The sequence below is a fragment of the Neolamprologus brichardi genome, chromosome 8, assembly GCF_056152115.1.
Source record: "Neolamprologus brichardi isolate AB-2024 chromosome 8, ASM5615211v1, whole genome shotgun sequence".
Classification (NCBI taxonomy): domain Eukaryota; kingdom Metazoa; phylum Chordata; class Actinopteri; order Cichliformes; family Cichlidae; genus Neolamprologus; species Neolamprologus brichardi.
In genome coordinates, this window is record NC_142111.1 from 18,753,780 (window position 1) to 18,781,188 (window position 27,409).

The 27,409-nt window shown below is 41.3% G+C and overlaps 1 protein-coding gene across 3 annotated transcripts in view; it reads right to left on the reverse strand.

Moving 5' to 3' along the window:
• usp54b (ubiquitin specific peptidase 54b) overlaps positions 1-27,409 on the reverse strand; it is a 62,415-nt gene that overhangs the window by 28,456 nt on the left and 6,550 nt on the right. For 2 of the 3 annotated variants that reach the window (XR_015719390.1, XM_087844747.1), the window contains exons 2-4: positions 22,004-22,601; positions 11,972-12,064; positions 1,294-1,428 (exon numbers count right to left, since the gene is read on the reverse strand). Coding sequence is in view for 2 of the 3 variants with exons in the window: in XM_087844747.1 (XP_087700873.1) it covers positions 1,294-1,428; positions 11,972-12,064; positions 22,004-22,159 (384 nt within the window). In the remaining variant the exon portion in view is untranslated. Of the gene's footprint in view, positions 1-1,293; positions 1,429-11,971; positions 12,065-20,806; positions 20,955-22,003; positions 22,602-27,409 lie in introns of those variants that run through there. The other variant, XM_006791009.3, reaches the window with a different exon arrangement.

Here is a 27,409-nt window from a genome sequence, read left to right on the forward strand (position 1 = left end):
TGAAAAGAGGGACACGCCAAGGAAGTGAAGTAACAGAACCTGTGACTGGAGTGTCACCAGAATATTTTAGCATCCGCTCCACGTAGAACTCAAATATTTTGGAAAGATCAACCATGTACTGTACCGCTTCATGAACCCGATCGAGAGTGATTGCTGGAGGTTGCTGGCCGTCCCTAGGTGTACTATTCTGAACCAAGACCTCCTTGTAATTGTTTTGTTTGCTAGCACACAGTTTGAAGACTGCAAACACCTGCGAACTACTTACCAACTGTGAAACCAGAAAAAAACAGAAAGGGAGAACATTAAATTAAATTTGTGCCTCTTGAATCGTGTTGGCTGCAGCACTGAGGGACGACATTCAAACTGAAGATGAACATTCTCAGTTTCCAGACGGTGTTGCACATCTTCAAGTTACACTGCCACAGTAGACCAACTGTAGTTACTGTGGGGAATGCATGTTTTTCCCTAGCGACTGAATGTTGCCAGGGGATGTTTTAAATCATAGGTGTCAAACTCTGGCCCGCGGGCCAAATTTGGCCCGCAGCCTAATTACATTTGGCCCGCGAAGCCATACCAAATTACTATTAGAACTGGCCTACTGGTATTATACAGCTAATATATATATTGTTTAGTATTAAGCTTTGCTTGTTCCATATTCAGTTTTTCAGCAAAACTTGTTTGAGTCCATAAGAAAAGATTCATTCTTATATCTGGAGGAAGATTTTTTTTTCAATAAATATTAATGTTAGCCCGCGACTTTGTTCCAGTTTTGAATTTTGGCCCACTGTGTATTTGAGTTTGACACCCCTGTTTTAAATGATTATGTTTTCTTCAGCTATCAGAAAGGAGTAATGATTTTATCTTTTGGTCAGATTGTTGGCCGACAGAATAAGATAGCTGTTTAAGTTTGGTTGCAGAGCTCCTGAAAAGGCACTCAGGGGAGACGGTGTGTTTTCCCATTAAGTTCAATGTTTTTCGTAAGCTTGAAGATACATCAGATGAGATGACAAGGAATCCCTCACAGCATAACAGTGTAACAACCCAACAGGCACCGGCGGTGGAGTCACAAACACAGAGAGTCTAAACAAAAAGTGAACACTCCACGCTTGTCAAAAGACATATTTCTTTGAGGCTGCTGTGCTCGATATCTCCTCTCCCCTGAAGGCTTCCGACTGCAGTAAAGATGTGGGAGTTCCTCAAACACTCGCTCAGATCAGCCTTTAGGCATCCCCTCACCTCTCTTATTTATGTGTGCAGGTGTGTGTGTACGGATAAATGTTGTCGCAGACTCACAAAGCACTCAGCAGCGTCGTCCATGATGCCCAGCTGAAAGCGCTGTTCGTCCTGGAAAGTCTTGGCCAGAGCGCTCCGCAGTGCATCTGAAGGCAAGACGCGTTCACTGCTGAACTGGAACTGAGCAAAGATACTCTGCAACCAGAAAGACATCCACGAATATGTTAATTTATTTTCTTTTCCTCAAAGATCCATTACTTTACTTTTTTACAGAGCAGATCAAAAACCTCTAAACACAGCTGCCCTGTAAAGAGGAACCATGTTCTGTCAGATGACCCATAAAACAAAGAAACACACAAACAAAGCTAGTTGTGATCTTGTCAGGGACAAAAGTGCTGCACAACAAAGTCCGAGTGGACTAAAACAAACGGCACAACTGGCCTCGATATCAGACAGTATCAATAATAAATGGCATTTGTAGTGCACTTTTCTCTGACAAAAACAGCTCTGAGAGTGCTTTGGAGCCGTAAAACAGAAACCAAATCAAACTGTTGCAGGAGGCTCGGAGAAAAAGCTAGGCCACTGAAGTGTGTTTTGAGGGCAGCGATCAGAGTTTAAGGGAGGATCAGTCATTTTGAAGAGGAAGAAGACGGCAATGTTTATGCTCGTGCAGGTGTAGCAGGTGTTAAGTGTTAAAATTGTGTCTCTCTTTATTAGGGCTGGGCTATATCATACCGTTCACGGTAACACCGGTGTAATTTTGGGCAACGATAGGAAAATGAAATATCGCGATAGAATGTGGGTATAACGCGCATGCGCAGTGCCTTTGTTTACATACGCACATGGCGGCGACGCAGAATGAGAAGAGCGAAAGCGGATCGTTGAGTGAAACGGATGAACCAGAACTGGTTTGTAAAAATGCTGCAACTTCACTGGTGTGGAACTGGTTTAGCTTTTGTCCGTCAGATACACAACAAAGCACTATTTTTGGTAGCGCATGCTAGCGGGCCGTCGTTATTACCGTGTTGTTTGGAAAATACGGGACACTTAAAATCATCCTTTGATTTTTCTGAAAGTCGACAGAGCCCCTTATAATCCCGTGTGCCTTATGTATGAACTCTGGTTGTGTTTACTGACCTCGAAACGATTTTATGTACACGGCGCTCGAATGTCAAATGTTTTAGTACTACTTAGCTACTTAGCTAAGCTACAAGCCGCACCGCTAGATGGTCGGAGCATTACGGCTATCGTAGGCGGAGCCTCGTGGAGTGATACGTACTGTGCTTCAACATAATATTACCATATTGTGTGTGTATAACCTCTTTTTAAGTTTTGTGGATATTATACATGGTTATGCTGAGGATATGTCGGCCAGTTTCCACTGGAAATGCCTTTTGGTTAAACTGTCAGTAAGGAATTTGCATTTGCACTGTTAAATTTTTATATAACTTTAATGCACATAAAAAACAGCTGCTTGTTTAAGTGAAAATACATTGATGGGTTTTTTGCACTAATAAAGTTGTGGAGTTGTAAAGTATTTTGTCTCGTGTCAATTATATCGTCAGTTATATCGTTATGGCATATTTTCAAATGTATATCGTGATAAATATTTTTGGTCATATCGCCCTGCTCTACTCTTTATCATCACGCAACGTCTCAGACTTTAGATGGTGAGCCACTGGAGTCCTGATCCCCTGATTTAGGCATTATACTATTCTTCTTCTAACTGTGCAGCTAACTTTTTAAATACGTTTGGAAAATTAACTGCTGGGAAAAACTGATAAAGTGTTTCTAATTTCTTTATAAATATTCCAGGTAAATAATTCCTGCCACAATATCATAATTCTGTATTTGTTGATCAGATTAATTTTAACAGGATTATTTAATACAATTAATAATTGATGTTTTTGGCATCAAATTTGTGCATTAAATTCAATAAAATTCATCTGAAAACCAAAGAATCGGCTGTAAACTGAACTGAAGATGCCGAGCCTGGCAGAGGCTGCATTTTGGCTTTTAGGAAGTCATTAGCCACCGCTGTGAAGGAGAGAGGTGTGCTGTGTTTATAACACAGAGTAAGGCGAGAGAATAACAGCACAAAGCAGTAACATTGATCATCTTGTCATTTTGGAATTTTCGGAAGCCTAATTTGCATCTGAAAATAAAATTAGATTAATGGCACAAACCTTATCACCTTATTTGGTCAGCTCATTTTTGTAAAATTGCCTGTTTGACTTAAATACCTAAAATCCTAGATGGGATTGTGAAATTTCAGCCAAGTTTTAGTGGTTGACAGGTCGCTCCGATAAAACTATATATCCAGAAATAATTCCACATACAGAATATTTGTTTTAATAATTTGGTAATATAATATGTGATAAAAAATATATATATATATTTGAGTAAGTTTGTAGATATTTGTGTAGAAATAATAGCGCTGCACTTACTTGGGTCATAAGCAATACAACTGCTAAGGTTGAATTAGATCAAATTAAGGGTTTAGATGAACAACTGTCAATTCAATTTCCATTCAATTTAATTTATATGGCACCAAAACGCTGCCTCAAGGTGCTTTATGTTGTAAGGTAAAGACCCTACATTAACACAAAAAAAAACAGAGAAAAACTTAACAGTCATATTACCCACTGTGAGCAAGCACTTTGGCGAAAGCTGGAAGGAAAAAGTCCCTTTTAACAGGAAGAAACCTCCAGCACAACTAGGCCCAGGGAGGGGCCTGAGACAGTTGTAAATAGTGGCAGTAGCTGCAGAAAAAGTAGTGGCACAAGAAAACGCAGTCTGAAACTTAAGCGTAGTGATGTAGGTCTTAACACAAGCACTTCACCCAGTATTGAGTTCAAGCAGAGGCACCGAGAGCAACTTTTGACTGAAGCTGGATGAAGGAGAGCTGCAGTGTCCAAAGAGGGAGAGATAAAAGCATGGATGGACTTCCTCCAGACTGCCAACGGATAAAAATGACCTAATTTTTTGATGGTAAAAATTCTCAGTAGGGGGAAAGAAAAAAAAAAAAGCAAAACCGAGCAACTATTTTTGACCAACGCTAAAACAGCCCAAAACAGAAATAAACATAAGTCGCTCTGACGTGTCGGAGCAGTGGTTGGTGCTCTGCTGGTTTCCGTCCCAGTGGTATTTCAGTCACTGATTCGATGGCTGCGCTGAAACGCAGCGGGTGCTCTGTGTCTGGAGGACTTAGAAACAAAAAATAAAATGAAAAATATTCTAACACAGTCACAGTTCATCAGCATCCACGTGCCATGATTATGTCCACGTTGGTTCCATTTTTGTTTGGTATACAGAAATATAAGATCATGAACACAGTTAATTTATCTTAAACACCAGCAAGTATTCCTATTTTGTCAATGTTTTTCCATCTATCCTCAGGTTACTGAATCAGTGCAGATAAATACTGGAATTGTTACATGTGATAAATTGCACTATGGTAAAGGTTTTTTATTCACATTCAACAAATGATTATCTAGTTCAGGGTCCAGGGTGTGCTGGAGCCTAACCAAGCTGACAGGCAGGCTCCAGCTTGAACAGGTCGCCAGTCTGTTGCAGGGCTAAAACACATTTGACACTTAAAGTATTCTGAGTGGGTCTAACTTTAAATAGATTAGAGCAGCGGTTCCCAAACTTTTCTTTTGCGAGGCCCCCCTTTGTTTTACAAGAAAAATGTTTGCGCTTCCCCGCATGAACACATCCTCCAACCACACACACCCATATTTTGCTCCATTGCGGTTTATTTCAAACATTTAGTAAACAATTAAGCAAATACAAGTAATCAGCAATAAATTAGAGGTAGCAATAAAATAAATTAGGCCTACTAACTAATTTGCGCTACTTCTATAACTACACGGGTATTTTTGAAAACGCAGCTGTTTCGTCCACACGTAAACGGCATTTGGACTCACTGAAAACTGAGATTTTTTAAAACTCCTTTTTTGCGTTTACCCGTGGACGAGGAGTACAGAGTTCGTCACGCAACGTCAAAGGTATGTGCCTTTTTTCACATCACGCTGTGCGCCACGTTATTGTTTACATGGGATAAATTGCAGAATGGCAGATAGAGACAAAATACTGTTAATCTGACTATCCTCAGTTTTTACACGCTTACATATATACACGCAGTTACTGTCCCTCTATTTAGAAAGACAGAGGCATCACGTTGTGATTATTTTATGTGCAGTTGGTTTTTTTTCCTGTATAATAATATTTAACATTGCTATCAATACATTTTTCTAAAAATGTCTCTCTGTGCAAAATGGGTTCAAAAACATAAAAAACTGTGGGATACCGTTTGTCCGTGATTTGAACCGAGGGAACAAATCGTGGCAGAAACGGCCTGATGTTATTTGTATCCCACTGTAACTTTACTGTATAAAGAGCTCCAAAATGTCAGGAGTAGTTAGTCGTTACAACAAGTGTTTGTGAACTAAAAATCAAGAATGTGGGATACTGTTTGTCCGTGATTTGAAGGGCCCAGCGGTGCTCCCGACGAAGGGAAAAGCAATTCTGCAGGGGAGACCTCCATCTCCTACTTGCTAGCCCCGTGCTGGCAGTGTCCAAGCATTTTTGTTTTTTTTTCCTTTTCATACAAAAGAGCGAGTTATGCTAAATTACTCAAGGAATGGACTGAAAATCTGTGGCAACAAGTCTTACAGAGTGATGAATCCAATTTTGAAATTTTTGCTTCAATATGTACAGAGTAGATAAGGAAAGAAGTACAATAGTGAGTGTCTACATGGTTCTGTGGAGACTCTGTCTCCATTTTAACCAGTGGGGATCTTGTAAAAATGCATGGAATCCAGAAAAATACCATCAGATTTGGACCCAGCCTCTGATTGATGGGCAACATTTTCCAGCACGACAGTCATCTCAAACACACCGAGTGAAAATGTGTTTGAAAGCATACCTGGATAGAAAAACACGCAATGAAACACTATCAGTCAGAGCACAGACCTCAACATTATGGAAGCGTTATAGAAAACAGAACAAAAGGCAGCCAACATCCAAAGAACGTCCAAAGAAGAGCTTTGAATGTCCTTCAAAGGAGCCTGGAAAACACTTCCTGAAGTCTACTCAAAGAAAGTTTGCCTGAGAGAGCTGAAGCTGAGTTGCAGAATAAAGGCACTCAAACCCAATATTCACCTTTAAGCTCATTAGAACTGTAAAAATTGTCTTTGCCTTATATGCTGTATTGCCATGTTTGCACATGTTGGACCTATTTCCTATATAAAGAAAAAAAATAGGGGTGGCTTGAGCCTTTTGCACAATACTGTAGGGCTATTCTTAAGCTGCATTAGCCTTCCCACAGTTGCTGCTCTCTTCAAGCTACTTTGCAACCCACCTCCACCTCAACTCTGCCTTTCACGCCACCCTTTGATGTCTGCTCTATTCTGTGCTGAGTGCTGTTCTACAAAAACCAAACTATAACCACAAATCGTCTTTTGACTATAGTGGTCCTTACAAAAGGGTGATTCAGCAGAAAGAACAGAGGGAAATTTTATCCATCAAGTGTAAACCTACCGAAGATAGAAAAATGTTGCATTTCAGTACAGACTGTGACGGAAAATGTACACTCATTTGATTAAATTGCGTTTGCTGGAGGCTGTTCAATAATTTTCTGAAGCTTCAGTCAGCAAGAACAGCAAACAGTAGAAAAGGGAAAAGTTGCTGCTGAAAACACAAGTTAACTTATCTGGCAACTTTTTTTTTAGTAATTAATATATTCATTAGCATCAAGCCATTTACCTAAATTAATTATATCTTTAGAGGTTATTTTTATGAAATGTGGGAAAGTGGTAAAAATCCTATATGATAAATTATACAGACTTGATTTCTCAAACTGGCTTTCAATTATTATTGTTAATGTCGTATCAAATTAAAAGTCAGATTCATTGAACCCTGCAATAACCCTCCGGGTTCCTTCGAAATGTATTTGCCAAAGCAAATAAGTCTGTTTGACAGACAGCTGAGAGTTCACTTCCACCAAACCTAATCTTCCTACAGCTAATCACGGAGCAACCGACTTCAAACATTAAGTTCACAACAAAATTAATGTGAGTTTAAACTGGATTTTCAAGCCTGATTGCAGCACTAATCTTAGGTTTAGCCTAAATTAGGTTCTAATTAAGCCAAATAAGCATTTAATGAAGCTGTGAAGTGTGATTTACTCTGGCGCTATTAAGTTAATGATTTCTTCATTTCAGGTGTTATTTTTGAAATTGTGGACGCACGATCTAGCAAGATGGCTGTGATCAGGTGGGCCGGGCATGTTATAAAATAATAGGCAACAATAGGCTTCGGTCTGTGTGTGTGCGAGCCGAGGGCTGGCAGTGGGAAAGGTAACGCAGTGAGGGAGAGAGGGAGCGAGAATAAGAAAGGGAAATAGAGAAAGAGAGAAGAGGAAAACGGAAAAGTGAGAGCAATAGGGTGTGCGTGTGTGTGCTGACTGCAGCAATGCGCCAAGGAGAATGGAGGGGGAATATACCCTACAGAGAGAGGGAGGGAGGAGAGAAGGAGGGAGGGGGAGGAGAAGGGGGAGGGATGAGGCAGAGTGAGTGAGAAAGGAAGGTGTGTGTGTGTGTGTATGTATGTTTGTGTGTGTGTGTGAACTCAGTCCGAGTGTGAGGGCAGGAGCAATCGACGCAAACTCCCACATTCATTCATCTTTCTGCTTCCTTTTCGCTCGTTTTTCTCCTCTTCACCTTCTTTTTTCTTCCTCTGTCTTCTTGCTCATTGCAGCATGTGTGTGTGTGTTTGTGTGTGTGTGTTGCGTTCAGGTATATCTGCATCCAAGTGTGCGCATGTGTTTGTGTTGTTGTCGAGAGAGATAAAGTGTTGCAGTGATTTCTAAGGGGATAGCCACAGGCAGCCTCTGAACTTATGTTTACTACGAAGGCAGGCGCCTTCATCTGCTGCAGATATCCCCCTCCAAAATAAAAGGATCCACAATCCGCATTTATGTCTTTGGCTCTTTAAATGTGATGCGTGAAAATTTAAGCAACCATTAAAGTTCATCTGGAGTGTGTTTTGGCTGGTTGTTCAGAGACTTTTATCTCCACTGCTGTAGGGACTACAGCCACAATCACAGTGTAAGAACAACGTTACATCTGTTCTTTGGTGGGACGGCTAATGGAAACTGACGGGAAAATGTAAACGCTTAGCATGCTGACAATACCTTTGATTTCTACAGCTGTTGCACCGCACACCAAAAAGCTTGAGGGTGTGTGTAGGTGTGTGTGTTAGAAAGATTTGTGAGCATCTTAAGATGTACGTGTGTAGCAGCCTAGCGTGTTCGGCATACAAGTAGGACCTGCGTGTGTGTGTAGTATCCCAGCGTGGGCTCTGCTAGCTCAGCGCTTTCAGTCAGCCAATTAATTACAGAGAAGCACTGGAGACAGAGCAGCGTGTGGAACACACACATCGACACCGCTACACACACACACACACACACACACACACACACACTGGATCACACCACACCACATTACACACAGCACTTCTCTTCACTCAGACACATATTTGTCATCACTGATGCAACAAATGGCGGAAACAGAGCTCGTTCACTACGAGGGTCTCACGATTTTACCGATCTCCTGTTTCTGTTTGGTTACTTTGCCACTGCTGAAATTATGAAATATAATAAATATTCATACATATAAATATGATAAATTAATTTAACCAGTACACAAGTCTATAAATGTGCTGCTTCTAAACACTTAATAAAATCTGCTCTTCACAGAACCACATGTTGTATTTTACACTATGTGCAGAAAGACAAAATACTGCATATGAGCACAAGCCTATTGTAAAGGCAACCAATAACAAAACAGGTAAATTGTGTAGATTTGTAGGTTTGTTGTCAAGTTAAAACCTCATCTTCACAAGCTGTAATTCTTTTAATAGTTTTTGAAGAAAAAAAAAGAATAAAGGTCACAAAGTGGAAAGAAATCATACAAATACAGGCAAGGAAAAAAAATAGTGTAGCAGCACTGCTTATACATTGCATCGTGTCTTTGGCTTGAGATAGACTAGAGTAAAAGTGTTGAACCCTTTAAAGCGTGAACCATTAAACCATGAAATTGCCAAAAAAAATCAAATGTTTTATTATAATGGACAGTTTATTAAAGTATCCGACTAATTTGTTTAAAAACAAATTATATGTATAATTCCATATATGACTTTTAATTTGTATCGTATTTCCTACATCTGCCTTTTTAAAAATTGCTTAAAATGTACTGTGCAATTTATTTTGTCTCAAAAACTGTATGTATCAAATATTATACACTAGGCATTAAGGCAGGGGTAGGCAACTCCAGGCCTCGAGTGCCGATGTCCTGCAGGTTTTAGATGTGTCCTTGATCCAACACAGCTGATTCAAATTGCTAAATGACCTCTTCAACATGTCTTGAAGTGCTCCAGAGGCCTGGTAATGAACTTATCATTTGATTCAGGTGTGTTGACCCAGGGTGAGATCCAAAACCTGCAGGGCACCGGCACTCGAGGCCTGGAGTTGCCTACCTACATTAAGGGGTTAAAGTGATCTGATGTGAAAATACAAATCTGTGATACTCATTTTATACATGAACACCTGAGCTGCTTCTTACTCCTGCTGCTTCAGATACCTCTTTTGCACAAGTCCTGGAGCCTTTTTGAGAACAGGGTAGCAAAGAAATTGGACTCATTTTCATGGCAAGAAAATCATGGCTAAAAGAATCTGCAACTGCATCTGCAAACCGTTGCTGAATTCTCTTCAGCAATGGATTTAGCTTCTTGGTAGAGATGTGAACATCAAGTCTGGGCGACAGCACCATGCTGGTTGTAACGGCATACCTTGAGGTACAACCTTTAGTAACAATGAGGCTAATGTCCAAGACCAAACCTCCTTTGAAATTGGTTGTGTTTAAAAGTGGAAGTGAGCTGGTCTCAATATTGCCACTGCATCAATTCCAAAAACACTTTGGATCAATGCCGAACACGTAGGAACAAAATACGTGTTTTACCATCATCTCATCCAGTTCCATCAAAATGATAAAGAAGCAGAAAACATTTATTTTATTTTATATGTTTGTGTGTCATGGAAGTGTTGCCTTTCCCATATATTTCTCGCATATTGTGACGATGATATATTATATTTCTAACAATATAAAAGTGTGGCATGAATCTCACATTTCTATCTGACACCTAAACAGTTATCATTGAAAACAATACCATCCATCCATCCATCTTCATCCACTTTATCCGGGGCCGGGTCGCGGGGGCAGCAGCCTAAGCAAAGAGGCCCAGACCTCCCTCTCCCCAGCCACCTCCTCCAGCTCATCCGGGGGAACACTAGCCGAGTGTGAAGCAGCGGGAATGAGGATCAGCACCTCCAAATCTGAGGCCATGGTTCTCAGCCGGAAAAGGGTGGAGTGCCCACTCCGGGTCGGGGATGAGGTCCTGCCCCAAGTGGAGGAGTTCAAGTATCTCGGGGTCTTGTTCGCGAGTGATGGGAGAAGGGAGCCGGAGATCGACAGACGGATTGGGGCTGCAGCTGCAGTAATGCAGATGCTGCACCGGTCCGTCGTGGTGAAGAGGGAGCTGAGTGTAAAAGCGAAGCTCTCAATTTACCGGTCGATCTACGTCCCTACCCTCACCTATGGTCACGAGCTGTGGGTAGTGACCGAAAGGACGAGATCGCGGATACAACCGGCGGAAATGAGCTTCCTCCGAAGGGTGGCTGGCATCTCCCTTAGAGATAGGGTGAGAAGTTCGGCCATCCGGGAGGGGCTCAGAGTAGAGCCGCTGCTGCTCCACATCGAAAGGAGCCAGTTGAGGTGGTTCGGGCATCTGACAAGGACGCCCCCTGGGCGCCTCCTGGGTGAGGTGTTCCAGGCATGTCCCACCGGGAGGAGGCCCCGGGGCAGACCCAGGACACGCTGGAGAGATTATATCTCTCGGCTGGCCTGGGAACGCCTTGGTGTTCCCCCGGATGAGCTGGAGGAGGTGGCTGGGGAGAGGGAGGTCTGGGCCTCTTTGCTTAGGAAAACAATACATTATTTCCAATTTCTTTAATGATAAAAGTGTAAAAAGCAGGAACTTTTGTTCATCTGGTGTGCTTTTTCCCCTCTTTTCAAGCAAATAATCAAATGTATTAGAGTGTTACATAACCAGTTGCAAGAATCCCCCCTGCTGAGTTGAAAGAGATAGGTTTCCCCCACCACTGCGTAAATCCATAAAAGAATTTAGTCTTTCATTAGCTTAAAAAAAACCCAAAATGGTTTTGGTTGTTATATAGCACGAATAAATGAATATAAGGACATGTAAAAATAAACATTCCCGTGTGTGCAGCTCTAATTTTTTCTAATAATCTTCTGTTTGCTGTTTATTAGTTTGTCTTATTTCATTTGCATCATATCTCCCTCTGTTTATCTGTCATTTACTGTAAGAAGTCTTCTCGTGATAACAAATAAAAGGACGGACCCAATGAAAAGAAAACACAATAACACAGTTTTGTCACCCTACACTGGTTGGCAGATAAATGTAATGGAATAATGAACTGTTTGCATGTTAAACCATTAAACTGAAGTATAAGTGAATTGTGGACCATAATGGACCAACAGAAACTGTCAACCAGGAAAACTGCCACAATGAAATACAGCAGAGTAATGGACACTGCTTTAGGTTTACAGTAAAACCACTACAAGCCATTAGAGGACAAAAGGAGGGGATGTTTTACCTTCAAAGCACAGAAGATGCACGAGTCCTCCATGCACTTATGAGTGGTCAGCTGTCGAAAGCTTCTGCGGAAGATGTCAAGATGCCAAAGAACCTGAAAGACAGTTAATGGATTTATTATTTATCCAGTGTTCAAACTGGAACCGAGTCCTTTGTCCCTTTTTGTCTTAATTTTATTGTTTATTCCTTAGATTTCAGTTCCCTCTTGTTCCTTCTTTGAGCTTCAGCATGTTTAAATTTCTTGTTTTTGTTTATTTCTGCGGGTTTGATCCTGCTCTGCATCACCGAGAGCTAGATTTTTAACATATCTGTTTTCTTATTTGTTTGCAACTCATGTGTTTCACATGACTTTAAATCAAAGGGTTGTTCTTGAAAAAAAGGCAATTTTGGAGTCTCCCAAAGAGCCAAAGCAAAACATTTAGTTAATTTGTTCTTCATTTACTAAACAATAAAATGCACTTGTGATTATCGAGTGATCAGAAATAGCAGGAAACTGCATTTGATTCATGTCATCTAAAATTAAATCATTCTGCTCCACTACCCACACAGCCCAAAGATCCATGTTACGCAAGTAAAACCCATAAATCAGATGTTGATTGAGCAATAAGTAAAAGTTTGAATACACCCTTGTTTTGGTTACTGGTTTAAAAGCTTCAGTATGTTGGAAAAATTCTTAAAAGCTGAACTTTCATTATTTAGTTCTTAAAGCATGCTTGGAAAAGCAACACTTTGATCTATGCCCTTGAAAAAGATCCGATAGAGACTTTTTCTCTTTTGTGCCATCATATACTACCTGCACCTAAAAGCAAAATGCCTGCTTGTGTGCGCACTTTGTCTGTACTGATTTAAAACCTTCTGTCAGAACTTCTGGGAGAAAGGACGCAAACGCAGGACACAGAGGCAGGTTGAATAACAAAAAGCAAGCCCTTAATGGCTGTTATGAAAAAAGGAGATACAGGAAGTGCAAAAGACTAGAAAATAAAAACAGGGAATTAAAAAATGGAACAAAAGAGGAAAAAGATGAACAGACAGTGAGGAAAACACAAGTCTATATACACACTCAGTTGATTAAAGATGAAGAAAGTTGAAAACAACTGACGCAGGTGAAAGTAATGAGGGTGGGGTATGCAATCACAAAGGAGGGCAAACAGGAAGTAAAGCAGCTAAAAACACACACAGTCATTACCAGAGTAAAACAGGAAGTGGGGACAAGAAAAGAAAGAACACACTGGGAAAACGTGAACTCTATAAAAACACAAGAAAGAATATGAGTTAAAACAAAACAAGGCCAAACTTGAACAAATACTAAATTAAAAACCAGGACAGCCAAATGATTGCGGGATTAATATGAATTAAATCTCGATTTGGAGTGACCTGTTTTCACAAGATTTGTTCTCTTTATTTCTGCTGGCTTCGCTGCTTAGAAACTGCAATTGCGTCAGTCGCCATAATCAGTGGAATTACCATTTTTGAATATGCAGTAAGGCTAAGTTTGGTGGCGTGACAGCTCGTGGCTGCAGGTTGGCATAGTAACACAGCACGTTTTCTGGTATGTTGGTTTTGCAGGTACACAGCAGCCAAAAATAGCGACTGACAGCACCGCTGAAAAGAAAAGAAAAGAGCAGGCCAGGTGCTCTGTTTTTCTGGAGTTAAAAAGTTTGACTAAAATCTAAAACAAATGAGTTCCGGGAGTTTAATCTGCACCCAGCAGTGTGGCAAAAAAAAGCGCTTTGTTCTGTGTTTGAAGAGATGAGGCTGCTCACTAATGTTTTTGATGCATGGGCTCAAACAGACAGTTAAAGAAGCAGCAGGGAATCCTCTTTTACTTCTTTTAACATGTTTTTCAGGTATTAATGTGGAAACCTGCTTTACAATCAGTACATACATCATTTACATATGTGAGAAAGGATGCTTCAACCCCACGTGAACTATAGTTAAGTGCAGTAATTCATGGCTTAGTGTGATATTTTGACTTTGATTTAAGAGGAAATGAGACTGATGACATATTGAAAAGCTAAGCAGACATCAGATTGCACTCAGCAAGTGGACTTCCTCTTTTGCCATCAACCTGATCTGTTTACCTGCATCCAACCAAAGCCTGCCATCCTCAAGAAACCTCTGGTAGTAAACCTCTTCCCTTGTCCTTTCCGAACAGTTCTGCGTAGAGATTTGCAAAATCTGTTTATAGAGGTTACTCACACTGTAGCTTTGAAAATAACTGAATCAAATGACTTTCAGTAATGTGAAATGATTGCAGAGAATCAACACCCAAGTCTGCAGCGCGTGATGGCTTTCAGCCATTTTCAGCTAATTGTTTTTTTTTCCATCAGCTTCCACCGAGTGTGCTTTCTGCTTTGTATATTTTCAGCAATAAAAGACAGCCGGCGGACAGAGCGATGGAAAACTACCAGCAAAAAAACTCAAAGAAACTAAAGAGAAAACAAAAAAAAAACTTGCAGGAAGGGAAGGTAAACCAGCTGTTGCCGTTCTCCCTCTCTTCAATGCATAACTGGAAGAAAGCGCTTTGAGTGCATTAATTCAGCATGATGTTAAAAGATAATATTAACATAGCAGTGTCCCTTAGGCCTCTACAGAGATCTGCAGAACAAATGCACAAGACTGCACGCACTTACAGTATGATTGCAAAAGAAACCTGAGCATTACACTGGAATGTGTGTCTTATAAAGAGAGTGATAAGTGGAAGAAAGAAAAGACAGCTGATAACAGACTGCATGCTGACGCCAGTGTATCCCTTCTATCTTCCCCTCCTCACTGTTTCTCCTCCTCTTTCTGTAGTTTATTTGGTCGTGATGAATCGGCTCCCTGCACAGCACTGCAGCAGCCACAAGGAGGGCACAATCTCTCCATGCCCATCTCTCTTCATCAGCATGTATCTATCCATCTCATTTTTCTCCTCCTCTAAGCACATCCCTCGCTTTGTTCCTCCCCCTGTCTTTCTCGCCCCTGCTATCATTTGTATCATTTGTTTTTTCCTTCCTCTTCGTTTTTTCCCCCTTTTTTGTTTCATTGTCTTTCTCTCGCAAACAACGGTGAGACTGCAGGAACATCTTAGGGGGGGGAAAAAAACACCAGTTCTATGCATGACAAAAACGATGACCTCATCAGCTAATGCTTTACTTGGTGCGATAAGTGACAGGATGATACCTGATGCACGAGTGCCAGATTTATGATGCCTTGGAAAAAGTTTGCACAAAGTACGCTCATGTGTTCACTGCATATTTGTGAGATTTATGGTTCCCTGAGACAGCACTTCTGCTCAGACCTGGTGCAGTTTTAGTAAGGCTACTTGTGCTGCCTTGGCTAAAGTCAAGAAACGCAAGATTACACAGATTACATGAAAGACTGCAACAATATTGGCTGCGGCTAAATGTAGATACAGACAGGTGGCTAATCAAAGGAATGACTACTGCAGGAAGGAAACTTTATTCATCTATAAGATTTTGCTGCTTTGATGATGGTGGTGAAGACCGCTGTCTAACATCACAGAGGTGGTGATTGGCTTTAGAACAAGGGCCATAGCATCAATCAATTTTATACTCATCAACTCATTCAGTGAACCCTTGTGCCCTATGGATTGAGGAGCCTTGCCATATATCAGAGACAAAGGCGATCGCTATCAGCAATGTCGTATTGATTTGGCCCAAAACATGCCAGCAGAATGGCCATCAAGACCCCTGACAGGAGAAGTCAAGGGATCAGGCTTTTTCTCCTTTAATGTGTCATTCCACTATATCTGTGTTACTTTGGCAAATACAGTACCACACACTCATGTAATCTTTATCATTCTACTTATTCATGATTCACAGGAATAATACACCTTAAATGCTCATGTTGAAATCAGTGTGTGAGCTCATGGCTCATTGCCTCATCTTGTTGTGTGCCTCTTTATGGGATTTGCAATTTTTGGGGGTTGTGGTCTGTCTCTGGCAAAACTCCCGTATTACTTAAAAAACATGCAGATTCACCTTTTTTAAGAAGTCAAAGTGAGTTGAAACTCCAAATCGATTACATTTTTTGGTACTTGCTTTGAGTCATTATGGCCTGAACAACATAAAATGACCTGACTATGGTAATACCCAACGCCTTATTTTCATTCTTGGACTCACCTTGAGTAGTTTTGCATGATTCACTGTTCAAAATAGCTCTAATTCACTGAGCCTTGGTGCTATTAATCATCAGTCTGAACATTTGCTTTAACTTGCTTCTAATTGGCTGACCCTTACAAACAAAAGGTTCAAACAGCAGGTGGGTAGAGCTCTGTGACCACTTTAATGAAGCCTACAAATGTCAATTGATTTGTTTATAAAGAGCTAAATAAATAGGTTACCATCACATATAAATGGCGTTGGGTTGTGACTTAGAAGTCTTGATAAACAGTCTTATTATAAATTCCTGTAACTTTAAAGGCTTCCAAAATGTACATACACACAGCTGCTGTCATTAATAATTGGAAACACTGTCACACTGAGGCATTTCCTGCACGTCAGCTGATCAGCATCAGTTGACTCTCTTAAATACCAATCACATTCAAACATCCCCCGGTAGTATTCAATAAAGACAATAAGGAGGCCTTCATAATCGGATAACCGGAGCACCACCTGCCTCAAAGTGCTCTTAGGACTCTGTTGGCTGAATTCTGCCCTCCATGTCCCCAGCTCCTCCTGTTCCAGTCTCCTATTACCACATCTGGTAATGCCATCTCATTTCCTGTGCTTTTTGTTTAACACATGATACTGTTGTCATCGCAAAAGCGAGTTCATAATATCCTGTACTTTTGACTTGTGTATCTGTCATTTAGAACAGCAGTCCCCAACCTTTTTGCGCCACGGACCGGTTTATGCCCGACAATATTTTCACGGACCGGCCTTTAAGGTGTTGCGGATAAATACAACAAAATAAAACTAGTACCGGTACCGAAAAAAAGAAGATTTGTTCATAACACACGTGAAAAGACACAGGAAAACCGAGTTAACGATAAAAACGCTAACAAAATAACGCTGAAAACCGATAAAAACCCTGAAAACCATACATTTCACACCTGAGCCTCAACTCTCGCGGCCCGGTACCAAACAACTCACGGACCAGTACCGGTCCGAGGCCCGGGGGTTGGGGACCGCTGATTTAGAAGATTATGCTCACTTCGAGCTTCATATTTTTATTCTTGAAGTTAAAAATGAGCAAAACAGGCTCCCTTGTAGTATTTCTAGTCCATGCTATAGTATCTAAGTGACTTTAGTCTCTAAGGTGGTTGATTCGCAGCATGATGCTATCATAATATATCACGCACAATTAAAGTTTTGTGGATTTGAATTAGGTGATACTGCCATGAAATTAAAATTATATGATGTTTTTCTAAGGTGTGATACAATAATGTGGAAAAGTCATAAGCCACACCTGTTTTCTTTATATTTTAAATCCAAGGAGCAAGAATTTCCTACTATTTTAAAGAGGTCTTGAGTAGTTCTCCGGGCTCTCCAGAGGTTTTTCAAAGTTTATCTTCTAGACGTCGGCTGCTACTTCACTCGTTTTCAGTTCAGTCCTTGTACCTGACCATTTTCATTTTTTTGGTTTGTTTAACCACTTAACGCTGACCTTTAAATAATTCAAGCATTAAAAAAACATACTTAAAGGATGAGACCATTTAAAGTCAACACATAACAGAAAACATAGCAGGAAACCAATTTTGAAATTTGTTTTTAGGAACCTTTTACTACCAGTCTATTTCAAACACATAATTTGTTCCCATTTCTTTAGATGAGTCTATAAAATACACCAAAATAAAGTCAAAATGTATCTTTGCAAACAAAATGATTTCCAAAGAGCCAACAGCTGAAAACTTGGCATATCATGGCGTGCTGTGTGTCCTCAAAGAAAATTAAGGAAGTTGGACAATTGAAAGACAAAAGAAGTGGCAGGCATGAAAACCCTGTCTACCTTAGGTGAACAGTATCTGAAAGTCATGTCTTTGAGCGATAGGAAAAAAAGTCCAGTAAAACTACTAAAAGAGGTCCCGAAAGGAGGTCAGAAGACAGGTACAAAAGTGAGCTGCTACAATAATCTGTAAAGCATCGTGGAGGCTCTGTCATGGTTTTGGCTGCATTTCAGCCAGTGGTGTTGGGGATCTCGTCAGAATTGATGAAACTATGAACACAAAAAAGTACAGTCAGATTTTCATCCACCATGCAACACCATCTGGAAAGGCTCGAAATATATCAAATTGAGGGATGGCTCACAACTTTTGAATAGTTCTTAAGCTACATACAATTGTAGCCACACTACAATTTTTTGCTCTACCTTCCCAATGCTAATTTTATTTCTCAAGTTTAATCATCAACTGAGCTCTGCTCCAACACTCAAACCTGCTCTGAATTCTTTCATTAAATGATGACTTTCAATAAACGTCCTTCGTTTTAATTCCCCCTGCATCAGTGATGAGTTTGCCTTTTGCATCAAGTCACAAATATCGGAAATGCTTCAAAAGCCTGTTTTGTTGTCTGGTTCCTGGGATCACATTCAAACAAGTGTAAACCTCAAACTTGTCCCCACCGCTAGACCTTGAAATTGAGTAATGTTTTCTTTTTGAGTGTTTTTTGTATATTGCCTTATAGGGCTACTGGCATGCTAAATTTCTCCTGTTATTTGAATATTTAAAAAAAGCGAATTCCTTCAAAGTTACAAAGTCAACACAAAGAGGAGACATTGTCTCCCAAAGAAAACACTGCTGCTAAACTACCTCCAATCCCTTGTTTGCAGTCCAGGCTTTTCTTCTATGACTTATCAGTGTCACTATGTAACACATTTCCATAACGCTCACGTAGCGGCTAGTTTGGCACAGCCTCAAACAAAGAATAAGCAGCTACCTTGCACTCCGGCCTCTTTATTTGCTTGCCAGAGTCTGTAACTATAAAACGTCTCAGCTACAAATGTTCTGCTGTTGGCAGTCAGAGTGAACATAAGAGTCTTCGTGCACTCACAGCATCCAAGGAACTGAAGAATCAGTGCGTTACTTTCTCTGCAACAAAATGTCCAAATGCTGAACATTACCGTTAGCTTTGACTGTATGCCCACTGAACAGAAGCTAGAGAATGTCAAAATGTTAGAGTTGAGTGCTGCAAAAAATCTTAGGAGTCAGCAAGAACTGTGTGAATCATTTCTGCTAAGCCACAACCTGAACTCGGCTGGCTTTATTCTTAGCGTTCCCTGATGGTGAATACGTGAAAAATGAGAAGGATCACTTCCACCTAGTTTCAAGGAATTAGGCTGGGAATTTTCAGAATAATCTTGCTGACAGACAGACTAAAGGCAGCGGAAACACGTCTTCACTGAAGCTTGAGCGTCCACCTCGACAGGATCAGAGTGACCAGTAAAGCGTGCTGACCTGCACCGTGGCATATTTAGCATACTGCGTCTGTTTGCACACACTAAATATTTTTCTTTACTATTAAGTAGTGTGGCGTGCTACAGCACTCTACTTGTTCAGGGTCCGATTCTGATTCAAGCAGGTAGTGCTGAACTCTGACATCAGTACAGGTCCTGCAGCAACGTGCAGTGTGACAAATCTTACTTTACTTTCACTTCAGCTGTATAACTGCAGGAAAACCAATGCAAGCGTATGATAAAAAAAAATTAAACTTGCAATCCATACAGACATGTTTTGTTTTTGATAAGAGTCATGTAGAAAACGCTGCACATCTACAATCTTAATTTCGCTCTTCCCTACCACTGCATCACGCACACACAAGCACACGCACACGTGCACGCTGATGCCTGATGAGTGAACCCATGTTTCTTTTTTATCAAAGCCAGCATTATCCATACATCCTTTAGCTATGGTTTTTTTTTACCTGTGTTTACACAATGAAAAGTTGCTGAACATGCGCTTTACCTCGGAGCACCTCGCTCATTAAACTAACATAAATTCATACAGAAAAAAAAAACACACTGATGCAGCTGCTGTCACACAGCAGCTCCACTGCAGCAGCAGCAGGAGGTTAACTTCTTTGCCCAAGGGGCCTTGAGGAGCAGGAGAGAGAGTATCTCACTTAGTATCGATGCACAATAGCAGCACGACACTATACAGAACAAAGAGCAAAGCTTTTTTTTTTTTACAGCTAGCTGCTGAATGGACTGGTTGACAGTGTTTTTTTTTATGTTAACAAGATCTTAAAAACGTGATTTATAAATATTCATGAAATAAATGAACATAAATGAATAAATAATATGTGATAATGGTTTGTTTCAGTGTAAAAAAAAAAAGAATATTTTTGGATTTCAGGCAGAAAAAGTAGGGCTCTGTAAAAATAAAATGTTTCCCTATTAGAGACATGGCATTTGTACATTTTTACATTTTAAAAAAACTAAAATAATCTCTGCAAAAATAATAATGTGCTGATGAAGCAAGTTCTAAAGCTGAAATCTGATGTCTAATTGTTAATCTCACCTGCCAACAGACAGTTAATGCAAGCAAAAACGCCCACATGAGCATCCCCCACCCCTCCACACACACACACACACACACACACAGTAAAGTAGTGCCAACAGCAGCTCAGTTCTTTAACACTGCCTCAGTTTATCCTCACTCATCTGTGTCCTGCTAAAAACATCCTCTCCCCATTCTGTGTGTGCATGCGTGTGCACATGTGTGTGTGTCCTTGAAGTGGCCCACTTCCTTTGCTGCTGAAGCTGCACTGCATGCCTCTGTTGAGGCATTTTCTTTATTTCGCAAAAAAACCCCAAACTATATGTCCTTCACTTTGTCTTTTCATCTCTCCCCCCCCTCTTTGCTCTTCACAAACATTCTGTTCTTTCTTCTTACCTTATTGGACTCTTTAATTCCTTTATACCTCTGAGCGGCATCCCCTTCGGTCTTCTCCTTGGTTTTTTCATACTGCATACTCCTCATCCCTTTCTTCTCTACTCCTCCTTCAGCAACTTTTCCTCTTCACATCTATCCCTCTGCTCTCTCCGACTCTCCCTAAGCTTCTGCCCCGCCACCCCCCTCTCTCTTCAGCTAACTTCTCTCTTTTCTTACTCTCTCTCTCTCCGTCGCTCTCTTTCAAGCCAGTACTCAAGAGGTATTTACTGTGTGTGTGTGTGTGTGTGTGTGTGTGTGTGCGTATGTGTGTTCATGTGAGGGCAGGTATGTTTGTGCCAGCTGGAAGTCTTGGGAGGAGGCAAGCAATCTTTATATATGTGTGTGTGTGTGTGTGTGTGTGTGTGTGTGTGTGTGTGTGTGTGTGTGAGGAGATGCAGCAGCACAGCGTAAGCATCCACATACTCAGACTGGATGTCCACACTGAAGCCAGACGGTCAGCCGTGCCAAAACCAACCGAAACACGCAAACCCTCGTTAATATGGCACTAATCTCATCGCCGTCGCGCTTTAAGAGTAATTTACTGCAGTGCGAGGGTAGGCTTGTGACCACTATCTTCATGAAAGTGTGTGTTAGCATTGTGCATTATGTCCTAAATGCGAAAATATAGACACAGATGTTGAAAAATCAGTTTTTATATAAGAAAGTAGTTGCTATTTTTTGCAAATTGTAAACAAACTTAAACAGAAACATTTTCGCTGTAAAGGCTTTCAGAGAAACACAGATTTTGTCATAATTAATCACTGGAGAAATAATTACCTGTATTTTGTGCTTTTCTTACATAGAAGAGTGAGTTGTTAAGCAGCCAGAAAGTATTTGGAGCTGTGTAATTTATTCTTCTCTATCACTATAGATAAAAATGTAGCCTTTCTTATAGAGTCTACATATTTTAGAGGAAGGTAAATAAAACAGCAGACAAGTTAAAGTGACAGATAATCAAATAACGTCAGATTTGTTTTAACTTCTAAGAAAACCTACGAATTTAGAGCACTTGAACTAGTGTGACAATTACTCATGCAGGTGGATTAAGATCAGGTGCCATTGAATACTGCTTTAGTCGTAAGAATCTCCATGAAAAACATTTTATCCCCTAAAACTTTCTGCCCAGAAAATGCTTGTGCATGTGTTTATCTGACTGACCTGCAGGGCGCTGTTGAGGAAGCAGCTGTTCTGTCCCGGCTCGTTGCTCAAGCCTTTGCTGGGTGCGATAGAGGTCATGGTTCTCGGGGTCACCAGCCCCTGCACCCCACCTACCGCTCCACCGCCCGACGCAAAGTAGTTCCTCTTCCACGACATCACTACCTGGACGCCCCCGTTTCCACGACAAGGCGGAGAAGGGGCGGGGCAGCAGACCAAACAACGGCCTCTATGTCACTCCCATGAGAGAGAACGAGGGAGAATGAGAGAAAAGCAGAGGAGGACAAAATGGACGGAGGAAGAGGAGGGAGGCGGCGGCCGTAGATTGAAGAGACGCGGTGTGTCTTAGACGGGGATTTGGCACCCATACAACCCTGCCCCTCTCCAGCCGTGTTTTTACTTTAAAATCTGTCCACTTGCATGAGCCAGCGGTTGGCTTTTTGTTTTTCTGTTTTTAGCTCCTCGGATTTAGCAGTTTGTGTTTAAAGACATGAGAACGTTTCCAAAGCGTCCTTTGGCAGATTCTGTCACATGGATTAGACAGCGTTGCTGCTCCCATGTGGGGACTCCGTCGATGCTTTCTTCTCCTCTTTTACTTTGCCTGCAAGACACAAAGACCAACCTGTTAGGACTCTGCACACACAACAACGAGCGACAAGAACCTTTAGCAGGTTTAGCAACAGGTACAATAGTGGTACTAAATCCTGTGGACTCCATAGATAGAGTGATGTTCCTTTAGTACCAATGCAGCTAAAAAAAAATGACGAGGACTTGTAAAGACTTAAACAATAAACTCTGTTCCAGGGTGTTAACCAGATAATTGAAAGTGAGACTGGTCTACCCCTCCTGAGAGTTTGTTTGGCAGATACAAGAATATCACTGATTCCCTCTATTGCCTTTATAGTTATTACAACACGCTAGCATGGAAACAACATGAACAAGTAATCACCACATTCGATCGCTCAAAGCAAAACTGCAACTTAATGCAACTTTAACCTAGAGAGCAGCAACATTTGGTCCTAATCAGGATACTTTGGCACTTCGGCTCAGACTTTGAGACTAGATGTGGCCCAATAGTCACAACACACCAACCCAGTCTCATGGCATGGGAATAGTCCCACGTTTTGCCGCAATATCAGGTCGAACACACCTATTGTCTTGCACATGTTAAGTAGATCCTTTGGGTCACATGGGTTGCAGGTTGGGAACTCTGCAAGACATTTACAACCAATTTTTGCAAGGCCATATGATGTTGGAGGGTGAACTCGGTCTATAATTATGATTAAGTGGGTGGTTTGTGTCAAAGTATCATACGCATGATTGCCAGGACTAGGTTTCCTAGCAGAACTCTGCGTGGTAACAAGATGATTAATGTCATTCCCTTCACATGTCAGTGGTATCAATGTAATGGCTGATCACTGTATACTTCTGAAATCTGTCTTGGCCTCTTTTATGGCATCAACACATAAAAAAAGGGTCAAATAAAATAATGAAATACATTTAAACAAGCAAATTTTAAAAAGGTGGTAAAGGCTGTTGCTTTGCCATCATGTAAACATCATACGAACACAATAATATGAGGGAGGGTAGCAGTGCATCAGTGGTAGGACACAGGAAGAAATCTGTTATGTCATTTCATAATCAGTACTTAGGGACATTATCTGGAGCTTATGCTGGTTCAAGCATCAATATGCACGGCTTCTAAACATGCGTGTGTGAGATGATAAAAAAAAAAAAGGCAATCTGTGTGTTTGTTACTCTACAATATGTGTGCGTGGGTGTGTGTACATGAAGTTGCATAACACCACAGGGCAGTAGCTAGCATATCCGCAGTGCCCCCTCCACCCTCCCTCCCTTCCTTCCTTCCTTCCCCTATAGCTTCCCCACTTTTTGGCAATGCTCCCTCGCCTGATTGCTGGGTTGCGTTACTGCCACAGCACCCCCTTGGCGAGAGGCCAGAGGGCGCAGGGATGCTGCGGCGAGCAGGTGAGCAGCGTGGGCAGTTGCTATGGCGATGGCCACATGGGATGGGTAACAGTGGGGTGGGGTGATGGGGGGCGGGATAGAGCTTGGGGAGGGGACATCGTGACAAGGATGGCAAGTGAAATGCATCAGAGCGAATACAGAAGGAAACATTATGCAACTGTTAGGCAGCAACATTGTCAGTTCATCCACTTGTCACAGTCACAGAGTTCTACTGCAAATCTATCTATCTATCTCTCTATCTATCTCTTATATACGTTTATCCGTTAACAAACAAATCCAAATTGCCTGAGGATTTAAAAAGGGATTTGGTGTGCCATTTTTTTCTCTACAGCACAGCATTCTGAGCTTCTTTCTCAGCATACAGTGTGCATATGTGTGTGTGTGTGTGTGTGTGTCCCGCTGAGCCTGTGTAGAGTGTGTGATCACACATCCTCTCTCTGACTGCACCCTACAGCCCCACACAGCCGAGATCGCTCTGGCAAGCCTTCGCACAAGTGCTGTTTATGCGTGTGTGCATGTGTGTGTGTGTGTGTGTGCTCATGCGTTTGTGTGTCCCCACATCTTCGGCTAGTTACCATGGAAATAGGCCAAGCAGCAGGCACGCGGGGGAAAAGCCGAACCATGTGATTTTACAGAGAGACACACTGTGCTGCACCGGTTGAGATAGCGCACACACACTCACACACACACACTAACACACACTCACACATGGGGCTGGCAAGTGATGATGATGATGTGTATTGATGCTAGAGACTTCCTGGAAGCCAGAGTGAGTCAAGGCACAAGTCATTCAAATTCCCTGACCCCGCACTGGCAGGCATAAGGAAACCAGGACCTGTGGATACAGCACAGACAGATGGAGGAGATTTTCCACGTGTGATGTTGAGGTGAGGACACTCTTTGTGCCGTGCACCAAGACACTAACCTGTGACCTCATGTCCGCCCTATCAACTTGTTGGAAGTCAGCGCAACCTGGCTTTGAGCATGAGGCAGTTGTCACAGAGTGAGCAGTCACCTTTTCTCAGCAGTCAGTATTCATTTTCAGATATCCATCTCTGCCAGCTTCTGATACAGATAAGCAGCGTGGGCTGTAGTGCTCTACTAATAATTTAATTACATTTCTCAGTGGTGTTGTGGTAAGGTTGCAGATTTCTAAATGTAATAACTTTTCAGCAAAGCTTTTTCTTAAGTAGTGCATTAGCATCCATTTTACATTTACAGAGCATTTCAGAAGCTGAGGATCAGCAGCGGGTTCTGCTGCAGTCTGAGAGAAAACTAAGGGCCAGATTTCCTAACGCGCTGCAGCACCGCAAGTTGGGTTCTGGTGTGAAAAGTGGCGAGGCTGCATGTAAGAGGTGGGAAGATTTTTGTAACTGACCCTGTTGCATATGTATTTCTGGGAGTTCTTTTCTCAAGGCACAAAACTTGGAGAGGACAACACTTAACTGAAGAGTGCAAAATGATTTATTAAGATTTGCGACACGCAATTCTGCTAATTGCACCAATATTTAATGCCACAAAATGGCATATCTTATTTTTTGTGCTTCATATTGAGATGAATTGTCTGCAGTCGGGTTTAGAAAACAGTAGCTTTTATAAATTACCCATAAAAGTAGCCCCACCTATGAGTGCTATTTGGGAATCACACTCACACGCTGTTTTGCCTTGTTTAGTAAATCTCTCCCTAAAGGAGGATTCGGATGTATGAGTTGCTTCAACATTTTCTAGTGCATGTGCCTGACATTTAGCTGATATTGTTGTTCACTGACCTGTTGTAGGCAGGAACATCATTACAGCATTAGCAGTTGGCATGACCTAAGCCAGCTGCCTGTGTCTTACAGGGTGATTACTCACCACAATGATCAACTTCTACTTCATTCTGATGTCTAACAACAATCTGCAAAAGCCAGTTTCTCACCACAGTCATTTCCACAGGATTGCAGAGAGAAAAAGTAAGTACACCCTTACTGCTTCCATAGAAAGTAGATGCTGGTGCTGATCTTAAGCAAGTGTGACGACCTAGGGCTGTGCGATATGACCAAAATCTCATATCCCAATATAAGAATTCTATCGTCCCGATATCGATATAAATCACAAAAATGTAACATTTTCTGTAAATTCTGTGAATCTCGGGCAGCTCATCTTGCGGGAAGTGTTTCCAGCTGCACGTCATGTAGCTGGAGTCGAGTGTTTTAACCGATGCATGAAACAATACATTTTTAGACATAAGTTGTAAAGGCCGCCGTTTTCTTTGTGAGTATTTATTACACGACGTGCTGCGGGGAAAAGCCTGTTCTAACGTTTGAGTCGAAGGTTTATTTTTTAGCAACTGACGGCTCTTTTTTACTTCTCATCCGTAAATAATCTGCTCTTTCACGTGATTCCGTTTATTTTGAAAAGTCTCAACAGGATCTTGAGCTTTATTGTGAAAGGTTTATGTGGAACATAAACAAGCGGACACGCAATGGTGTTACCGTCGTTGTTGCTAACCACAACGCATAAAAACAGGCACTTGTCCATCCGTAGTGTGGTTATATAAAATATAAGAGAAAGAGAGAACTTTAAGAAATTAATATAGCCACTACAGTGACCATCAAAACGGAGAATAAATATTGCCGTAAACAGTTTATTTTGCGACACCACGAAACAAACGATAGCATAAAATGAAACGACAGACGTTTTTATATCGTCATCCGATATATATCGTTATATCGAACAGCCCTATGACGACCACTATAAAAGCTGAAGTTTCGGCAGTTTGCAGGTCTGGAGCATAAAGGTGTGTGTTAACACAAAGGTATGGGGCAAAGACATCAGTAATGAGCTTAAAGAACTAAGTCCTAAGCGGTACCTATCAATGTGGGAAGCGTCATAAGGCCATTAGAAAACAATTTAAAGTCCACCATTCTCCTTAAAGTTTATCCACAACTGGAAGCCATTCAAGACAGTTGGCAGGAGTGGACCCCGAAGTCTGACTGTGCAATTCTCAGAGAAACTGCAAAATAACAGGTTTCCAGGAGAAAACAGGCAGAACAACTTTGGTTTGCAAAGATGTACCTGAACAAAACTTCAAGAACAATGTTTCTGGAAAGACAAAACCAGAGTTAATATCTTTGGCCATAATGCACAGCACCGTGTTTGGTGAAAACCAAACACAGCATATCAGTGCGAAAATGTCATAGCACCTGTCATGCACAGAGGTAGAGGGCTGATGAGTCGCACTTGCTTTGTAGCCACTGAACCTGGATGCCTCACTATCATCGAGTCGACCATGAATTTCTCTGCATGCCAAAGATTCAGAGTGGCTAAAAAGAAAAGTATCAAGATGTTGCAATGGCAAATGTGATTAAAATAAACTTAAGAGAGCTGAGCTTAAACAAATGCCTTCAAAGCACACAATGATGTAAGAGAGCAATTACTCTT